This window comes from Perca fluviatilis, chromosome 17, assembly GCF_010015445.1.
Source record: "Perca fluviatilis chromosome 17, GENO_Pfluv_1.0, whole genome shotgun sequence".
Classification (NCBI taxonomy): domain Eukaryota; kingdom Metazoa; phylum Chordata; class Actinopteri; order Perciformes; family Percidae; genus Perca; species Perca fluviatilis.
Window position 1 is genome coordinate 8731426 of NC_053128.1, and position 19175 is coordinate 8750600.

Consider the following 19175-nt stretch of genomic DNA (forward strand, 5'->3'; position numbering starts at 1 on the left):
AAATCAACACAAAAGGAAAGTTCCCTATAGTTGCTTTAAGGCAGACTTTTTTAAAGACATAAAAATTAGGGGTGGGTACCGAATTTGTTACATTTTTCAGGCACCGACCGAATTGCCTCTAAAGCAGGATAGTCAAACTCATTTTCACTAAGGGCCACACTGGAAAGAGAGAATCCCACCGAGGGCCAGACATGTAGAGTTAATTGATGTGCTTTTGCTTTTTAAACATTTTGGTAGCTTTTTTCCACATTTTTGTTGTTTTTGTTCCAACGTTTTTGTGGCTTTCTCAGACATTTATCACCTTTTTGTAAATTTGTTGCTTTTTCCGACATTTTTGTACACTTTTTGTTGCATTTTTGTTGACATGAAGCCCTACAAAAGTCATCAAAAGACTTTCTTAGCCATCATAGAATTTAGCAAATCAAGAAAAATAATTATACATTTTTAACAACAACCTGTTTCTCAGCCTGAATATGAACACTCTCTGCTTCTTCTGTGGGAATTTCTGAGTCTCAGAGTTGGCAAATCTGCCATTTCTGCTTTGAATGACAGGCAATTGCAGTTTAAAAAACACTTTCCTGTGTTTTTGGTTTGGCGCACAATAAGGCGGGCCAAAATGTATTGTGAACCTAAATTGATATAAGGGCCAGATCTAAATCTGCAAGGGGCCGGATTTGGCCCGCGGGCCTTGAGTTTGACACGTGCTCTAAAGTATCGAGAATTGAAAAAATGCCTCGTCATTCAATACCAAAATTTCAATACCTAAGGAGTCAATCTTATCAGCGTCACTGAGCCAATAAGCACGAAGCATGCTTCTACCAAGATCTAATAATGCTGGTGATTGGCTGTTTAGCGTTACATGTCGTAGAGACACGCAGAAATAACTCTACATTACGCACAGATATGAATAAAAAGATTTGTGCAGTAATGTGTAATGTTGTAATTTCTTTTTGTTTTATGAAATTGGTATTGAAAAAAGTATCCTTTAATTGCGAGTATCAAAGTCACGGTATTGGTATCGCTATCAACCAGCCCTAATAAAAATACTCTGCAATGAATAATAATAGAGGTTTTCTTTCACAAAGACATTACCTGCAGGCTGCCTCTGGGACAGTACTCCGTTACGATGCAGATGTTGGGAGGGTCAATGCAAGCTCCGATGAACCTGGTTAGATGGTTGAACTGAACGTCTCTCATCTGAAAATAACCACACAAACACACTGCAACTGTGAGTGCAAGTCTTTCCAAACATCACATTCCCAAACCCCACGGAAACAGAGCACTGACGGTTCATTTATATACAAAGTTTGGAGAATAACGCTGCCAGCAGTTCATCGAAATAGTCTATTTGCAGTCGGCTAGCTGGCACGGGGTCTTTTTCTACGTGTTGAGACTCATTCCTGCTCAGGGCACCCTGTTGAAACAGTTGCATAAATTGCCCCTGGAGGTTATGAATGAGCCTGTGTGCTAAGGATGATGAAAAAAGAAAAACCATTGAGGTGTCGAGAGGATGTGCGGAGCAGGAATATCAGAGCGGAGCAGGCCGAACGTGTAAAAACTGCTCTACATGGTTTTATGATACAACGCGTCTTCCAAAACATGAATCACTTTTAATATAACAAGTTAAGTATAAATAACAGAGGTGTTTAAGGTGAAGTGATTAAAGGGGAACATTTTCTGGCAGGTTATTTTTATGAGAAAGTGTGTTTTCTAGAAACGTCCTACTCATGTTTTCATTCCAGGCCCGTATGAGCGCTGACAGAAAGCAGCGCTAACAACAACAACAACAACAAAAGTCAGTCTTTCTGCAGCCAGCATGAAACTTCAAAAACGCTGTTCATAATTCCAACAGTGTACTTTTCTTCTTTGAGCACACTGAGTGACAGCCGCTCTCACACCAAAACCAAAACCAGGGAGTCAGTCGCTCCCGTTTCACGGCTCCGGGGATGTTAGCCTACCCTTTGGCCTATATAATTTCCCCTGCTGCACGCTGGTGAGGAGGGGGAGGAGAACCACTGGAAAGGGGGGGAGGGAGGGTGGGGCGGGGGGGGTTTAGTGCTGAATGACAAGTGGTTAAGTTTCCACTGGCAGGCCTGTCTTTTCCCCCCATCTGGCTGGCTTTCTCCTGAGCTGAGGCCTGACAGCCGATCAGGCCCCCGGGGCGTCTGAGAAGCTGCCAGCTCAGACAGCAGCCTCTCTCGCATGTGTGCCTGCTGACTGACCGAGAGGCCACAGAGGCATCCAAGAAGCCCAAACTGCTCTCCTCCAACGTGCTGCAACTCACAGGGGGGGGGGGGAGACCAAAAATACAGAGCTGACACGGAGAGAGTTGGACTTCAGAGATTTGGAGATGTCAAAAGTGAAGAGATGGCCAAAAAAGTTCCACATGAGCATCCATTTTGTTCATGAGCACCCATGTAATTTCCGAGTTATGGGTTTCCCAAGCACCACACTGTGTTTCCATCACCAAACTAAATGTGACAGACAGACATACACACATATATACACACACAACTGCGCTGATTGGCTGTCATAACAGGCCGGACGGGTAGCACACTGCCATGAGTCCATGAGGCAAATTTCTGATCACTCCACATTTTAATTGTGATATTTTGTGAAGTCAAGTAAATGTAGTAGTACAATGTCTTCCTCTGATGTAGAAGTACACTGTCAGTAGTAGGCTATACAGTGGGGTTGCATATTGGGTGGTTTGGGGTCCTTCTGTAAGTAATTTTGGGGTACTACTTGGTTCTGGAGAGTACAAGCAGCATACCACAGGCCAAGCGATCGGCCCGTTCCAAACAGGCACATTTTAAACGGGCACTGTACTAGTAGTTCCAAAGTTGTTAAACAAAGAATACGAGACAGAAAAATAGAGTTATACAGTGAAAAGTAAAACCATATAAAATGTCAATTTTTAATTGTCAATTCAAGGTTAGTTTAAAAAAAAAAAAAAAAAAAAACATCTAAAAGAAAATACAGAAGTAGCAGCATAGATTGTGAACGATAGATTAGGTGCCATTGGAGCAAATGTTTGGTCATCTTTGGTAGCAAATCTAGATTTAGGAACTGTGAGAAGAACTTTTTCTGCTGACATTAGTGTGCACCCTTTTACAAGGGTTTAGGTCAGAAACAAAGCGAATTTGAACTGTATTCTTGAAGTACTGTGATTGGAAACCAGTGAAGGAACACAGCGTTGGTTAAAAGCCTTGCAGATGATTTAGTACCTTTTCACAATGTGCTCAAAAAGTGGACAAATTTAAAATATATATATATATATATATATATATATATATATATATATATATATATATATATATATATATATATATATATATATATATATATATATATATATATATATATATATATATATATATATATATATATATATATACATATATATATACACACACACACACACACACTACCGGTCAAAAGTTTTAGAACACCCTAATTTTTTCAGGTTTTTTTGAAATTCATGCAGTTCAATGTCTTATTGTACTCTGAAATGAAAGAATAGAACAAATGAACATGAAAATAAATCATGGAATCAATTTATAAACCAAAATGTATTCTAAATTTCTGACTCATCAAAGTAGCCCCCTTTGGCAGATATAACAGCTGAACACACTTGTGGCATTCTTTCTACAATGGAAATCAAATATTCTTCAGAAAGTTCTTCCCAGCTCTGTTGCAGAAGTTCCCATAAATGTGTGGCACTTGTAGGTTGCTTTGCTTTCTCTTTTCTGTCCAGTTCATCCCAAACCAGCTCAATGGGGTTTAAGTCTGGTGACTGTGCTGGCCACTCCATTTTTTTAAGCTTACCATCTTGTTCTTTTTTGCTAAGGTTGTTCTGGCATAGCTTGGACTTATGTTTTGGGTCATTATCTTGCTGTAGGATGAACCCCTGACCAACTAGGTGCATACCAGAGGGTACTGCATGGCGCTGCAAAATGCTGTGGTAGCCGTTTTGTTTCAGGGTGCCTTTCACTCTGTACAAATCACCGACCCTGGATCCAGCAAAACAGCCCCAGACCATCACGCTTCCTCCTCCATGTTTGACAGTTGATGTCACACACTGAGGAACCATCCTTTGGCCTACTCAACGGTGTACAAAAATCCTGCGTGATGAACCGAAGATTTCATCAGTCCATAGCACCTTCTTCCAGTCCTCCAGTTTCTAAGTGCCTTTTGATGGTGAAGAATACTGTACTCACTGACACCTTGACTTTCTTCGCAATTTCTCTGTAGGAAAGACCAACATTCTAAAGTGTTATGATGGTCTGTCTCTCTTCCATTGTTAATTGCCTTTTACCACCATTTGTATGGCAACACACTACTTTCTGCAGTACAATACTGTTCAAATAATGCTCACGAGGGTACGGTACCACAGTGTGTTCCAACAATACTTTTATACAAACAGAGGGGGTTGTAAGTAATCCAGACAAATTGGAACACATGTGGGAATTGGTAGCAACAACTTTCAAAGCTTGATCAACCTCCATTGCTGCAGAACAGATTTACATTGTTTACCCATTTCTTGTTCCCTGAAAAAGGCTTTTTTGTAAAATTCTGAAATGTACATTATTTTTCAGTTTTGGGTAACCTTGCTTTTCTTTTTAACCTCAGGCAGTTCACCACTTACTTTTGTACCATTTCAAGCTATTTATTGGACTTGAACTGCTAAAATGTCAATAAAAAACTAAAAGAATTGGGGTGTTCTAAAACCTTTGACCGGTAGTGTGTATATATATATATATATAGAAATCTTACAGGTGCTCCTAATAATCTTTAAGGTGAGTGTAAATACAGTATATATATATATATATAAACACCTGTAAGATTTCTCGTTAATGCAATTATCTAATCAACCAATCACATGGCAGCTGCTTCAATGCATGTAGGGGTGTGGTCCTGGTCAAGACAATCTCCTGAACTCCAACCTGAATGTCAGAATGGGAAAGAAAGGTGATCTAAGCAACTTTGAGCGTGGCATGGTGGTTGGTGCCAGATGGGCTGGAGTATTTCACAATCTGCTCAGTTACTGGGATTTTCACGCACAACCATTTCTAGGGATTACAAAGAATGGTCTGAAAAAGGAAAAACATCCAGTATGCTGCAGTCCTGGGGGGCGAAAATGCCTTGTTGATGCTAGAGGTCAGAGGAGAATGGGCCGAGTTATTCAAGCTGATAGAAGATCAACTTTGACTCAAATAACCACTCGTTACAACCGAGGTATGCAGCTAAGCTTTTGTGAAGCCACAACACGCACAACCTTGAGGCGTATGGGCTACACCAGCAGAAGACCCCACCGGGTACCACTCATCTCCACTAAAAATAGGAAAAAGGGGCTACAATTTGAACAAGCTCACCAAAATTGGACAGTTGAAGACTGTAAAAATGTTGCCTGGTCTGATGAGTCTCGATTTCTGTTGAGACATTCAGATGGTAGAGTCAGAATTTGGAGCAAACAGAATGAGAACATGGATCCGTCATGCCTTGTTACCACTGTGCAGGCTGCTGCTGGTGGTGTAATGGTGTGGGGAATGTTTTCTTGGCACACTTTAGGCCCCTTAGTACCAATTGGGCATCATTTAAATGCCACATTTAAATGCCATTTAAATGCCACAGCCTACCTGTTTCTGACCATGTCCATCCCTTTATGACCACCATGGACCCATCCTCTGATGGCTACTTCCAGAAGGATAATGCACCATGTCACAAAGCTTGAATCATTTCAAATTGGTTTCTTGAACGTGACAATGAGATCACTGTACTAAAATGGCCCCCACAGTCACCAGATCTCAACCCAATAGAACATCTTCTGGATGTGGTGGAACGGGAGCTTTGTGCCCTGGATGTGCATCCCACAAATCTCCATCAACTGCAAGATGCTATCCTATTAATATGGGCCATCATTTCTAAAGAATGCTTCCAGCACCTTGTTGAATCAATGCCACGAAGATTTAAGGCAGTTCTGAAGGCGAAAGGGGGTCAAACACAGCATTAGTAGGGTGTTCCTAATAATCCTTTAGGTGAGTGTATATAACAGAACTCCTCAAAAACACTTGTTGGTCTAGGCATAGAGTCGTGTATGTTGTACAGATTGTAATGCGCTCACATTTATGATTTTGGGTATACAAATCAAATTAAGACAATTTGATTAGTATAAAATAATCCATTTAAACCTGTAAAACGATAATAGGACATCAAATGAACACTTACATGTTTGAGTTCCAGTAAAACCTGTCTGGTCAGCTCTATCCTCTTCTTGTCCACATGCTTGATGGCCACCAGGTTCCCCTGTGTGCAGCACGAGAAGAGACAATGAATCCGCTCTGGTATGGTTTACTTTATTCTAGAGCTGTCCGTTAAATGCGTTATTAACGGCGTTAACGCAAACCCATTTTCACGGCGTCAATTTGTTTATTGCGAGATTAACGTTATTTTTGGCCAAGCAAACTTTGTAGTTTTTTTCACATGCTGCTGCAACAACTAGTAACATTAGAAAAACTACAACACCACACCGGATCTAGCTAGACCGGAAACAAAACAACAGGCTCGCCGCACACACTTGTTTGGGCTTGCGAGCCGGCCAAAGAGTAGTAGGCTAACGTTACGTTTTGAGTGGATGGCGAGCGCAAGACGCCGAAATGGATGCCAATAAGATTCTGAATGGAAAGTTTACTTTTAAAAAGTTGCCAAATGGTTCCATTGACAAGACCAAAGTGATCTGTGTGTTATGTTGTTCTGAACTCAGCTATCATCGCAGCATGTCCAGTCTGAAATACCACTTGGCCAAGCACACAGCTGATGGGAATTCCCCTCGTCAAAGCCAGGTGACAAAAGCACAAAGCAAGCCGATCCACTTTCCCATGTTGATAAGAGCATTAAAATGAGAAAAAATAATGGGACAAAAAGAAATCAAGGGACATTTAGAATCGATAAAAAATGCCATTAATTGCAAGTTAACTATGACATTAATGTGATTAATCGCGATTAAATATTGTAATCATTTGACAGCACTACTTTATACACAGCTTTTTATATGGAGACATTTAAAGTGCTCATATTATGCTCATTTTCAGGTTCATAATTGTATTTAGAGGTTAAATATCAGAATAGGTTTACATGGTTTAATTTTCAAAAAACATTTTTGTTGTACTGCACATTGCTGCAGCTCCTCTTTTCACCCTGTGTGATGAGCTCTCTGTTTTAGCTACAGAGTGAGGCATCTCACTTCTGTTCCATCTTTGTTGGGAGTCACATATGCTCAGTAGCTAGGTAAGGACTATTAGCCAGTCAGAAGCAGAGTATGAGGGCGTGCCATGCTAGCAGCTAGGCTAGCATTATAACGTGTGTTACAAAGTGACCACGTTTGTCTCTGAAGTAAAGGCTGGACTACAATAGAGCTGTTTGGATATGTTTGTAAACAGTGTTTCTTTTGTGGGAGAAGGCCTTTGGGGTGGACTTTGGGCTTTTTCATTTTGTAAACCTATAACGTGCACAAAAAGATATATAACACAATACAGGAAAGGGGAAAAGCCAAAAAGCATAATATGAGCACTTTAAGAGTGTGACCAGGATGCACTTTGCTCAATGTAAATAAAGCAGAAAAAGACAACAGAAACATACTGGTGCTATAAAAAGTGCAAATAAGGCCCATGAAAATGGAAAGAGGAACATCCAAGCAGCATTGAGAGGAGAGAACAGCTTGGGGCTTATTTCAGTCTGCAGCAGAAGAAGAATCGTATCTGTCGCTTTGTTATGTGAGGATCAATAACGGAAGGAAGCGAGGTGAATATCTCCGAGCCACAGACGTGACAGAACGCTGCCGTGGCAACAATGAAACCAGTTTGTGTGCGAGTCCATGTGGAAGTTTGAACTTTTATTCTAAAGGAAATATGCAGTTAGGAGCTGATGATGGCCGTGTGTTTGAGAGCAGGTAGATTAACTAACACACACTTAATTTCAGAGGTTATTTTCCGGTATCTGCAGGCTGTGGAGGCTCGCTCTGTTTGAGCTTTGGTGTCAGATTGAATCACCTCTGGCCTGCATTGAATTTGAGAAGTGCATCAGTACCTCCAATGATCCATGAGGCGTTCAAGCTGTCGGTCTAACTACGTGACATCAGCATTTATATAAAACCTGCGTCACGCAAGCTGTACACAAGAAACAGTGCTATCTCATTATTCAGCAGGCTCTTTTTTTGACAGATTTCCTCACACCTTGTCCATCTTCAACGAATAAATTAAGGGTAGCAACAAGTTGATGGCAATGTCCAGACTGCGAGGCGCGAGTGTAGAAACAAAGAAAGAAAAAGAAGAAAAAAATTGACGCATTCTGCAGCTCACATTAAAACCAACTACCTAAATTCGCCCACACTCTCTCTTTCTCTCTCCTCTCCAGGTCTCTGGCTTTCACTGCGAGTGTGCACATGTGTGGGTGGGAAAGGAGTGCGCAGGAGTTGAAAATGTCAGAACTCACTAAGCCTTACCTTAAAATAGCCCGTTTTTGCAAATAGCTGATATTTTCCATGGGCAGTTATCAAGGAGCCATAGCTGGAGCCTCTCTGAGAAGATGGAAAGAAGTAGTGAGAGGGAAAGAAAAGAAAACAAGCAAGTTAGCAGTGTGTAGATTAGAGCAAAGAGGATTTAATATTGGTCATTTAATACTGCTTCCACTTCACTGCAACGCAGCTTCCTAAAAAGGGTTCGTCCACTGACGTTCTTATCCAAAGTACCTTTCTCTCTGTGAAACATGAAATTGCCTTTTCACTAATATTTGTTGAGAAAATAAGAGTTTTTTTAGTTTTTACAAAACCAACTCGAGTCCTTGGGCAAATGTCTGCAGTGCACACAGAGTGAATAAAAATCAAGTGGGCGCACTGCATACAGACAGCCAGCACAGTCAACTACACATTTGTATAGAATGCAAATGTTGGCAACACATGGCACGCTGGAAAATACATCGGTCTGGAAAATTACTGTTTTACACACACACACACACACACACACACACACACACACACACACACACACACACACACACACACACACACACACACACACACACACACACACACACACACACACACACACACACACACACACACACACACACACACACACACACACAGGAATTGGATGGAAAACCAGTAATGAAAAAGGTGTGTGCATGTGCTCTTCATGAACACTTGCACGTGTGGGACGAAACACAACCCCGAAAGAGATGCATTAGCCCTCAGACAGCAGAACCTGATCCTTGAAGATTGTGATGAGATATTATGTATGCATGAATGTATGTATAGGAAGCGGGGCCAGACAGGGGCTTATTTTAACGATCATTTAATACGCGTCTGCCACCGCGAAAAAAAAGCCCAGCCACCTTCAATAAACCACTGGCAAAGCTTTCAGCAATGTGTGAACTAACAAAGGATTTGGACTCTCTCAGGGCCGCCAGCTTTGCTTTTTCAAAAAACACCAAACGCATGTTAATACACAGCAGCACAGAGTGTGTAAACAGGGTGAATCTCTAAACTTCAAACATGTCAACATTGGTATTTTCGATTCCAGGCGGGTCCAATTTTACAGCAGCGACATCTAGGGCTGCAGCAATTTATCAAATTTTGATCGCAATTTTGGTACAAAAACAACGCTATCGAGAAAAAAACTATCATTTTGCACAATGCATTTTTTTGCAAGTAAACTCTTATTTTGTCTTGTGTCCTGAATGAAAAAAAAGTTTAAAAGGTCCAATGTGTGGGAATTTCTCCCATCTAGCGTTGAGATCGTATATCGCAATCAACTCTCTCGCGCCACGCAGTTCAAAGTACGCATTACAGCTCCGGTAGCCTTCATGCTATTTTCTGATGACGCCGGTCTCTTGCTCTTTTCAATCTCCTGTTTCTTGTTCTGGGCGAAGAAGAAGAAGACTCCTGTTCCTGAAATTTGGATTTTGAATACGTGTGGTCCTCCGCGTTTCCTTCTTCAAACTTGCCGGGGCCGGGAAGCTACGATACCCATTAGCAGCGTTAGCAGCACCCTGTGAGTTTATCATGTGACAGCGAAAACGCCAAAGGCGGAGCAGTATGTCCTGTATGTCCCTTACTGGCTAACGTATTTCAAGATGGCTCACGAATATGGAGCGTCTACCCCAGTTCATGCGAATGCAAATGTAAAATTTCAGGACAAAAGGAATATTTGGAATTGATGGTGGTGGTAAATATTCATGAAAAAGGACAAATTCGTGAACGGGCAACACCGATGTTGATAATGAACGACTAAACACGTTACACACTGGACCTTTAATGGGAAAAGTAATAAGAGAAATGTCACAGTTCAAGGTGTTTTCACTGTGGATTTAACTGTTCCACTGTTTTTTTTTAAGTTCAATAAAAGCAACCTCTTTTCAAAAGTCAATGAGTAATCGTGTTAAATAATTATTTCAATATGGCCCAAAATAAATGGACCAAAAATAATTGTGATTTTTTTTCCAATAATCGATCAGCCCTAGTGCCATCTGGAGACTGATAGTCAGCACTGTATGAATGTGAATGAAAGCTGTGGTACAGTGTTGAGTCTTTCCCACTGGTGGAACAACAACTTGTTAATCACATATCGGAGGCTGTGCCAGCAACACGGACGGAACAAAAGGCGATATAAAGCTCCGAATAATCAGGGGATGCTCAGAGCTGCCGGCTTTAATATGAAATCATGTGGGTGTATTTCATTTGTAAAAGCTACGAAGAGCTTTGGCACGCTTGTTTTCTGTCACCTCACCTTGCACATCTGTATTATATTTTGTCTTCAGAGCTGCGGGTACCATACATCAATCTGTACTTACAGCAGCCATGTTTGAGAAGATGTTTTACCTGCGAGAGGGTGAGACGACTGCCGGCGCGTTTGTGGTATTTATTGGGGCTCTCGAACTGAAGGTCCTCCCACCGAATCCTCCACAGCATTCCAGCCAGCTCTTTCTCAAGCTTCAGTTTCCTGCAAAAATGGGAAAAGTGAGTGAGATTTTTTAACCAAAGTTTACTTTGCTTTACGGGCTTGAATCTCAACTCTCTGTACGCAGGGGTGTCCTTCTTTTATATAAAAGGAAATAAATGAATAGAAATCCTTCAGAGGCCGGGTTAGCTCAGTTGGTATAGAGGTTTACTCCTCGACGCAGCAGCCGCGGGTTCGACTGCGGCATGTCATTCCCCTTCTCGCTCCCCTTTAATGTCTTCATCTGTCCTGTGGAATTAAACGCCTAAAATGCCCCCCCCCAAAAAAAACAATCTTAAAAAAATCCTCCAGAGGCGAGGTGGTATATTAAGGAACAAGAAAACAACATGGATTTTATCCGGCAAGTCGACATAAAGAGTTAATTGCTCCGTTTGTGCAGTACCGCTATTATCTGGTGGTATTTCCTGAGACAGCGCTCTCAGATCTGATGGCAGAACGCTTCACATGCAGCGCTCGCATGTAAGCGATGTACGTGTGTTTATGTGTGCAGGTTTGTGCGTTTGCGTCTTATTAGAGTTGAACTTCACTGGCCCATATGCTCTACTTATTGAACTTTGATGAAGTGGAAAACTACTTTTTTTAGGTGATGTTGTTATGTAATAGTCTGGACAAAGGGCTCTTTCTTTCAACAACATTACACAGTAAACACCCATACTGGAATTTAATCAGTAACGTTATGTGAACAGAAATGTTGGTCAAAAGTCAAAGCAACATTAAACAACTAGCTGTTTTGACCCTTTGGACTCACTATTTGAGGATATTGAATGTCATGCTGGGAAAGCCTTCGCTCTTCTACTTTTAAAAGTTTTTTTTTGCATTTTAGGCCTTTATTTGTGACAGGACAGCTTAGACATGAAAGGGGAGACAGAGGGGGGAATGACATGCAGCAAAGGGCCGCAGGTCGAAATTGAACCCGTGGCCGCTGCGTCAAGGACTGATCCTCTGTATATGGGCATGCCCTCTACCAGGTGAGCTACCCAGGTGCCCTCGCTCTTCTACTTAAAGGTCCTATGACATGGTGCTCTTTGGATGCTTTTATATAGACCTTAGTGGTCCCCTAATACTGTATCTGAAGTCTCTTTTATATAGACCTTAGTGGTCCCCTAATACTGTATCTGAAGTCTCTTTTATATAGACCTTAGTGGTCCCCTAATACTGTATCTGAAGTCTCTTTTATATAGACCTTAGTGGTCCCCTAATACTGTATCTGAAGTCTCTTTTATATAGGCCTTAGTGGTCCCCTAATACTGTATCTGAAGTCTCTTTTATATAGGTCTTAGTGGTCCCCTAATACTGTATCTGAAGTCTCTTTTATATAGGCCTTAGTGGTCCCCTAATACTGTATCTGAAGTCTCTTTCCCGAAATTCAGCCTTGGTGCAGAATTACAGCCACTAGAGTCAGTCCCACAATGAGCTCTCCTTAGAACAGTTGCCACCAACCCGTCAATCGCGATCGACTAGTAGATCTTTGAGACTTTAACTGTAGCTCCCAAAAATAACAGCCTAAGAAAAATAAACAGTCAAATTTTGCCTGATTGACTTTGATTTTGCAACGTGCGTCTCTCTTGAACCCCCCTGCCAGCGCAGTTTGGAGGCGTCTCTTTTAGCGTGTCCAATGAGATACGAGAAAAGTACTTATGTATTGGCCAATAAGAACGGCGCTAGGAGAAGTGTAAAAAAAGGGCGATACCACAGTTAGCTAGCTAGCATGGCGGATGTTCCACGAAAGAAGGCGAAAAAGTACAATTTTAAAATTTACGATTTGTTGACTTACTGCCAGAGATCAAGGCTTTTCTGTCCACGAGGAATGAGGAGCACAAAGAATTGTCAGATGATGCGTGGTTGCTTCACCTGGGAGTTCTGACAGACCTAACAGCAAAACTGAACACACTCAACACTGAGCTCCAGGGAAAAGACCTCTTTGTGTTTGGACCACACAGCTAAAGAACAGGCAGCTAACATACTTTCCCAACCTGGAAAAAGCATAACAAGCCATCAAAGACAAAGATGCTTTTCACCCAGAGCAGTACTGTGCTCACTTGGACAAAGTTGCAACAGAGTTCAGTCGGCGTTTTACTGAGTTAGACGCCATGAAAGATGCCTACTTTGGATCCACATACCTGTGTGAAATGGCGTTTTCGCAGATAAAAATCATCAAATCAAAGTACAGGAGCTGCCTTACTGACAGACACCTCACAGACTGCCTCAGACTGGCTATCTATAGCTATGAGCCAAATTACAAACTACTTAGTGACAGTATTCAGTCACAGCCATCACACTAACGAGTGCGTAACATGACTGCATGTAAAGGTTTTTGCCTTCTGATGGCCTTATGAAAGTGATGCTTGAGATGTGACAGAGAACTGCACTTATAGTTAACTGTGGCACACATTAACGTTCTGCTTTCTTAAGTGTTGCTAAATGTAAGTAATAATTGTAGTAACTTCAATGACTGAAGTTGATGAGCATTACAGTAACATGGCACTACATATGATCTGCTCATTGCAAAATGTGCAAATATGTCTCTTTGTTGTCCACAATGAACACAATAATCTGAATGTGAATAGAAAATAGCCCATTTATTCTTTGTATGACTTAACATTTTTTTACTTAAAATGGATGGTATGATGACACAATTCTTAGAGCAAGATAGCTACAGTATGGCTTGTTTTATATTCCACTTAGAGGTTTTGTTTCATTATAATTTTTTATTGCATCAAATTGAAAGTTGGAGCGAGTACATCATGTTATTCAAATACATTTTGCATAAATACAAGGCCTCCAGTTAGAAGTGTTTTTGGCATTCTTTTTCTCTCAATAATTTGATGAGTAGATCTTGCATTTCACCAGGGCAGACGTCAGTGATCTTGGGCTTAAAAAGGTTGGTGACCACTGCCTTAGGACGTGCCATTTCTGTGTCAGTAGCTTTAAATGCTATTGAGAAGGAGAGACTGGGGGCAAGGTGGAGGGTGGGGGTGTGGCCTTGACCAACTGCCATGCTTTGCTCGTTTGCAAGCCATGGTGTCTCTCTCTTTCTCATGGGTGGGCCAAATTCTCTGGGCGGGCAAAGCAGAGAAAGGGGAGGTAACCTTTCCCCTTATGACGTCATAAGGGAAACGGGAGGTAACTTTTCCCCTTATGACGTCATAAGGGGAAGATTCCAGATCGGTCCATCTGAGCTTTCATTTTCTCAAAGGCAGACCAGAATACCCAGGGCTCGGTTTACACCTATCACCATTTCTAGCCACTGGGGAACCATAGGCAGGCTGGGGGAACTCATATTAATGTTAAAAAAACTCAAAGTAAAATGTTCATGCCATGGGACCTTTAAAGGTAGGCTACTTGTTCTGATGAGTCATGGGTCTTTTCTTCGAAGAAAAATAAGAAAACAATCATCAGCCATGATGAAGATTATATCCACTTCAGTTCTAACTCCCACACTCTTTATTTTTGTACAAACTCACTGACAGCGGACTCAGATGTTCTAACCTTATCTTAAGTATTCACACTGGTACAAAATAGCTCCCAACTCAAACACTGTAAAAATGATAGTTCCTTAAAACGACAGAACATAATAAAAGGGTTCAGTCTTAAATGTGTTTTACAGTATTCTGTGACTGTTTAAGCTCAAATTGCACAACAGAGTTTCAATGTGCAAACACAAACGGAACAAAAGGAAAAGGAAAAAAAAATGGTAGACTCCGAACCAAAATTACAGGTGTGAAACCTCCCCCCGGACCACGGTCCGGACTAAACGGAAGAAATTTGGTCCGACGAAAAGAGGTAGTCATGGTCCGGTTCGCTTATAGTGTGAAAGCATTTTTTGGGATGGTTCGGACTTTTGGACCAAATACAGGAAGCGCTGGCAGGCTATTATCGTGTTATAATACTGGGGAAGTTCCTTTAAGGAACAGCTCAGAGTGTGTGACGGTGAATGCGCTCAGAGCAGACAACGGTCGGCTACCAGAGCAGAGAATACATCAGCAGTTTACTTGTTAAGCGGTAGTAAATGTACAGTGTAGATTTCCGTTTGTCTCGGAATAAATGCTGCCGAAAGAAAGTTCCCGTGTCTTGCTTCTCAACATCGCGACAAAACAAAAAGAGCTCAGACACAGAGAGAGGATACTGGAGGAGGGGAAAGCCCGTCTACATACCAATCAATTTCAGGTTTTAGGAGACGCAGCTCACGTATGTGATGACGGCAGGACGAAGTTTTGTCACGTATAGAGCTTTAGTGTGCTTGCATAACCGAAGTGCGAAACCAAAACTAACCGGATCAAATGCAAAAACATGAACCTTGGTCTGGACCTCGGTTCGGACTTTCAGGTGTGAAAGCCCCCTTTGAGCTTCACGACATTGCTTTCAATCGTTGTCCAATAGTGCTAACAGTAACTAATTCTTATCAAAATAGTGTTTCTTCAAAGAATATACGATAATGAAACAACTGTGTAACTTACACAGCAGTCAGTATTTAGTAGAGTAACAGAAACTTTTAAAAACATTTTAAAGTGAAAAGATGAGAAGAAATGTATTACAGTTGTGGGGAAGACAAAACTATGGAATGAAATGTCATATTCCATGTTAGATTGATTTATTGGTCTGTATGTCTAGTAGTAAGCATTTGAACTGTGCTACTATGAAGTGGCTGTGTTATACACTGTGTATGTGATTTGTTTTGCAACATTGTATGCACTTAAAAAGTAAACAATCTTTATCTATATATGTACAGTTTTACATAGTGAAACCCTGTTGTGAAAACTGAGCCAAAGCGATCGCGATATAATGTGACAAACATGTTCAGTGAAGACAAATGTTTTACTACTTTTTACGTAAAAAATCCAAACTAACTATCCAGCAAGCTACCTGTTCACTTAACACAATTGTATGTGTTTTTTTTATAATAATATATTGCATATGCTGTGATGGGTTATGTTGTGTTATTTTACATTATGTTGCATTTTGTGCCTGGGAATGCCTCGGGATCCCCCAGTCAGAGCTGGTCAACGTGGCTCAGCAAAGGGAAGTTTGGGGTCCCCTGCTGGAGCCGCTGCCCCCGCGACCCCACCCCGGATAAACGGATGATTTATGTTGGATCACATTAGCATATTTTACCTTGCATTATTATGTTACGGGGGTTCAGGGTGGGTTAGGTTAGGGTAGGTTAGAGAAGTTTAGGTCACGTTACAGTATGTCATGTTAGGTCACATTACATTACATAACGCAATAGGGCTGGGACGATATGCTTTTGATCCCGATTCGATTCTTTCAACGCCTATTCGATTTGTATTGCGATTTTCATTTATTGTGATTCTAGAAGTATTGCTATTTGATAGTATTTGGGATGCGATCATCTTTTCTTTCGATACACTCAATTTAAAAAAAAAGTCCCACTCCTATAACGCATGTTATCGTATGTTTGTTTTGTTAAGTTATTTTACATTATATTGCATAATGTAACATTTAAACTTATTAATGCAGTATATTAGTTAAGGTCATGTTAGATCATGTTTTACTACATTAACATTATAATTGTATGTTATGCTATGTTGCGGTGGGTTAGAAATTATTATATAACATTACGTAGAGCTGCAAAGATTTATCAATCAGTTAGTTGTCAACTATCAAATTAATAATTAATCGGTTTGAGTCTCTTTTTATGAAAATAAGTAAAAATTCTGTGATTGCGGTTTGTTAAATGTAAATATTTTCTAGTTTCTTCACTCCTCTGTGACAGTAAACTGAATATCTTAGTTAGTTGTGGACAAAACAAGACATTTGACGACGTCATGACTCTGATCGACATTTTTCACCATTTTCTGACATTTTAGAGCAGGCCCGGATTGGCTAATCGGGAGCACCTGGAGAATTCTGGTTGTTTGGTTGTGAGGGCCGGTGTTCAGGTATGACACTGGGTTGAAATCATAGTTGAATATTATGGATGCTGTCCCTATACAAATACAAAAACTAAAAAAAAATACTTTTTGTATTTACAGTATTTATTTTTTCTTGCAGCCCATCGTTCTCTTCATTCATGCAGCCCACTCGCAGAGTGCAGCCTGGTTAATGATGACCTATTTATGTTCGGAGTCCTCCGACGGCAGCACCTTGCTAAAAAAAAACAAACCGTCATCGTACACAAGTCACTGGTGCTTGTTTGAGGATGCCACCGCGAGCAAAAAGAAGCGGTTTTAAACGGGTAATAGAAAGCGCAAAAAACGGCACTGAAAAAGCGTCAATTTAAAAAGTAGAGCTCTAGAAAGTGGCCAAATGAACTTTTTCTATTTTTAGCAAAACGCCAAATGAAGACGTTGAGACGGGTAAGCTAAGTTAGTTAGGAGAAATGCCTGCAAACCTGCATATGTTTATGAATGAAACTTGTTCTTGTAGCTCCGCAGCAGCAGCTAGTAGGCCTACTAGTCCAGTTTGCTGCTAACAGTGACAATGAAGAGCCAGTACTACCAGAACTCCAGTTTGGGCAGGTAGGGTTGATCATTGACTGAGTATTATAAGAATTAATAAGAGTTTGGTGTTGACCTGCTCTATATGAAAAATGCCCTGGGATAATTAATGATGCCAGATGATTCGGCACTACCATAATGACACTGACTTGACTTGATCAGAAAGTTTTGTAAAAAGGAGAGATTTGTGCTGAGAATTATGACAATTTATAAAATGTGATTTAGTGTCAGAAGCAGAGCCACTAGTGTGCATTAGGGATAGCTGCTGTCAGTGTGGATGGCACATCTACTGTAAGCTGTTGTATCACAGTGTGTGAACAAGCAAACATGATCAGATTAGCTACAATATAAATCACTTTTTATGACCAAATATTACTTGTGACCCATTATGAAAGTTGTATGAAATATTCAAAGGAAAAAATAGATTATGGTGTCATTAGAAAGTGCAATACAATGTATCTTGTTCTTTATTTAATCTGTGATTACTTATTTGCACAGAAACAGATTCTGATATTTTTCAACATCATTGGGTTGCTTTTCTAATAAATCTACATTGTGAGGCAACACTTGGAAATAGTGATATTTTACAAAATACACCGAATTACAAGGATGTAGAGGACAGGGCGCTATTGCAGACTTATATACTAAGGTTTTGATTACATTTTTTTTAATATAGTCATTCGTGAAGTAAAGTGGGCCGGTCTAAGGCATGAAAATCCAGGGCTGAATCCAATCCGGCCCTGTTTTAGAGACCAAACAACTAATCGAGAAAACAATCGACAGATTAATCAACTATGAAAATAATCGCCCTACGTTATCTTAGGTTTGCTATGGTATGTTAAGTTGTGTTGTGTTGCACTATGTAAGGTTAGGTTAGCATTTGTATTAGTTTAGCATAGCTTAGCATTTAAAGTAAACAGTTTGGCTAGTCATTCTGGTGTTTCATTTGGCCTAGTCTGTGTAATTTCCTAAATGAGGCAATATAATTATGAGCTCTATCATTTTATTCAGGTTTTTCCCTGATCTCCTTTGTCTCCTATATGGTGAATTATGGGTGGATGAAATGGAAATGGATAAAAAAAACTGCTCCACAACAGGAAACAACCACCACATGTCTGCACAGCCTAACCAGATTAATTAATTTACTCATTTTCATATCAGTTATATTTTGGACATGTTTGGAGTGTTATTTTTTTTATTTTTGTTGGTTTATTATCAGTCTGACTGGCAAACACCACAGAGGGGAGGATGTATTCCAGCGAATCAACACATCTGGGGCAATCTCAGAGGAGCTGCTGTTTTTGGATACTTCATGATTAACAGCAACGTACTTTCAAAAATAAAACTATTAGTACAGAGTCTGAAGAGTTTTTTTTCTTTTTTTGGGGCAGAGGCCATACATTCCAAGCCAATCTAAAAGGTGTAAAACACTTCCAGATGGCTGCAGGAAATTATTGCAGCGTTTGCATATCACCGAGTTTTAGCCTTTCCCCTAACCATCCCAGTTGGCCCCAAAAGTGGCTTTTTCTTTCTTTATTTACCACATTTTCACCAGGGAGAAACTGTGTAGTCAGACAGTTCAGAAACTTAAAGGGGATTCTGATGCTTGTTTGTGTCTACAAATACTCCAGGTCCTGCCTATGTGCAACCATTTTGAGGGCAGGAAACACCATTAAACCGCCGTTGCCCTCCAGCCCCATCC

The 19175-nt window shown here is 40.6% G+C and overlaps 1 protein-coding gene across 1 annotated transcript in view; it reads right to left on the reverse strand.

Annotated features, from left to right (window-relative positions):
• LOC120545257 (atrial natriuretic peptide receptor 2) overlaps positions 1 to 19175 on the reverse strand; it is an 84384-nt gene that overhangs the window by 31467 nt on the left and 33742 nt on the right. Inside the window, exons 8-11 of the mRNA XM_039779445.1 lie at positions 10877 to 10997; positions 8501 to 8575; positions 6229 to 6306; positions 1093 to 1197 (exon numbers count right to left, since the gene is read on the reverse strand). Of these exons, the coding sequence (XP_039635379.1) occupies positions 1093 to 1197; positions 6229 to 6306; positions 8501 to 8575; positions 10877 to 10997 (379 nt within the window). The remainder of the gene's footprint in view (positions 1 to 1092; positions 1198 to 6228; positions 6307 to 8500; positions 8576 to 10876; positions 10998 to 19175) is intronic.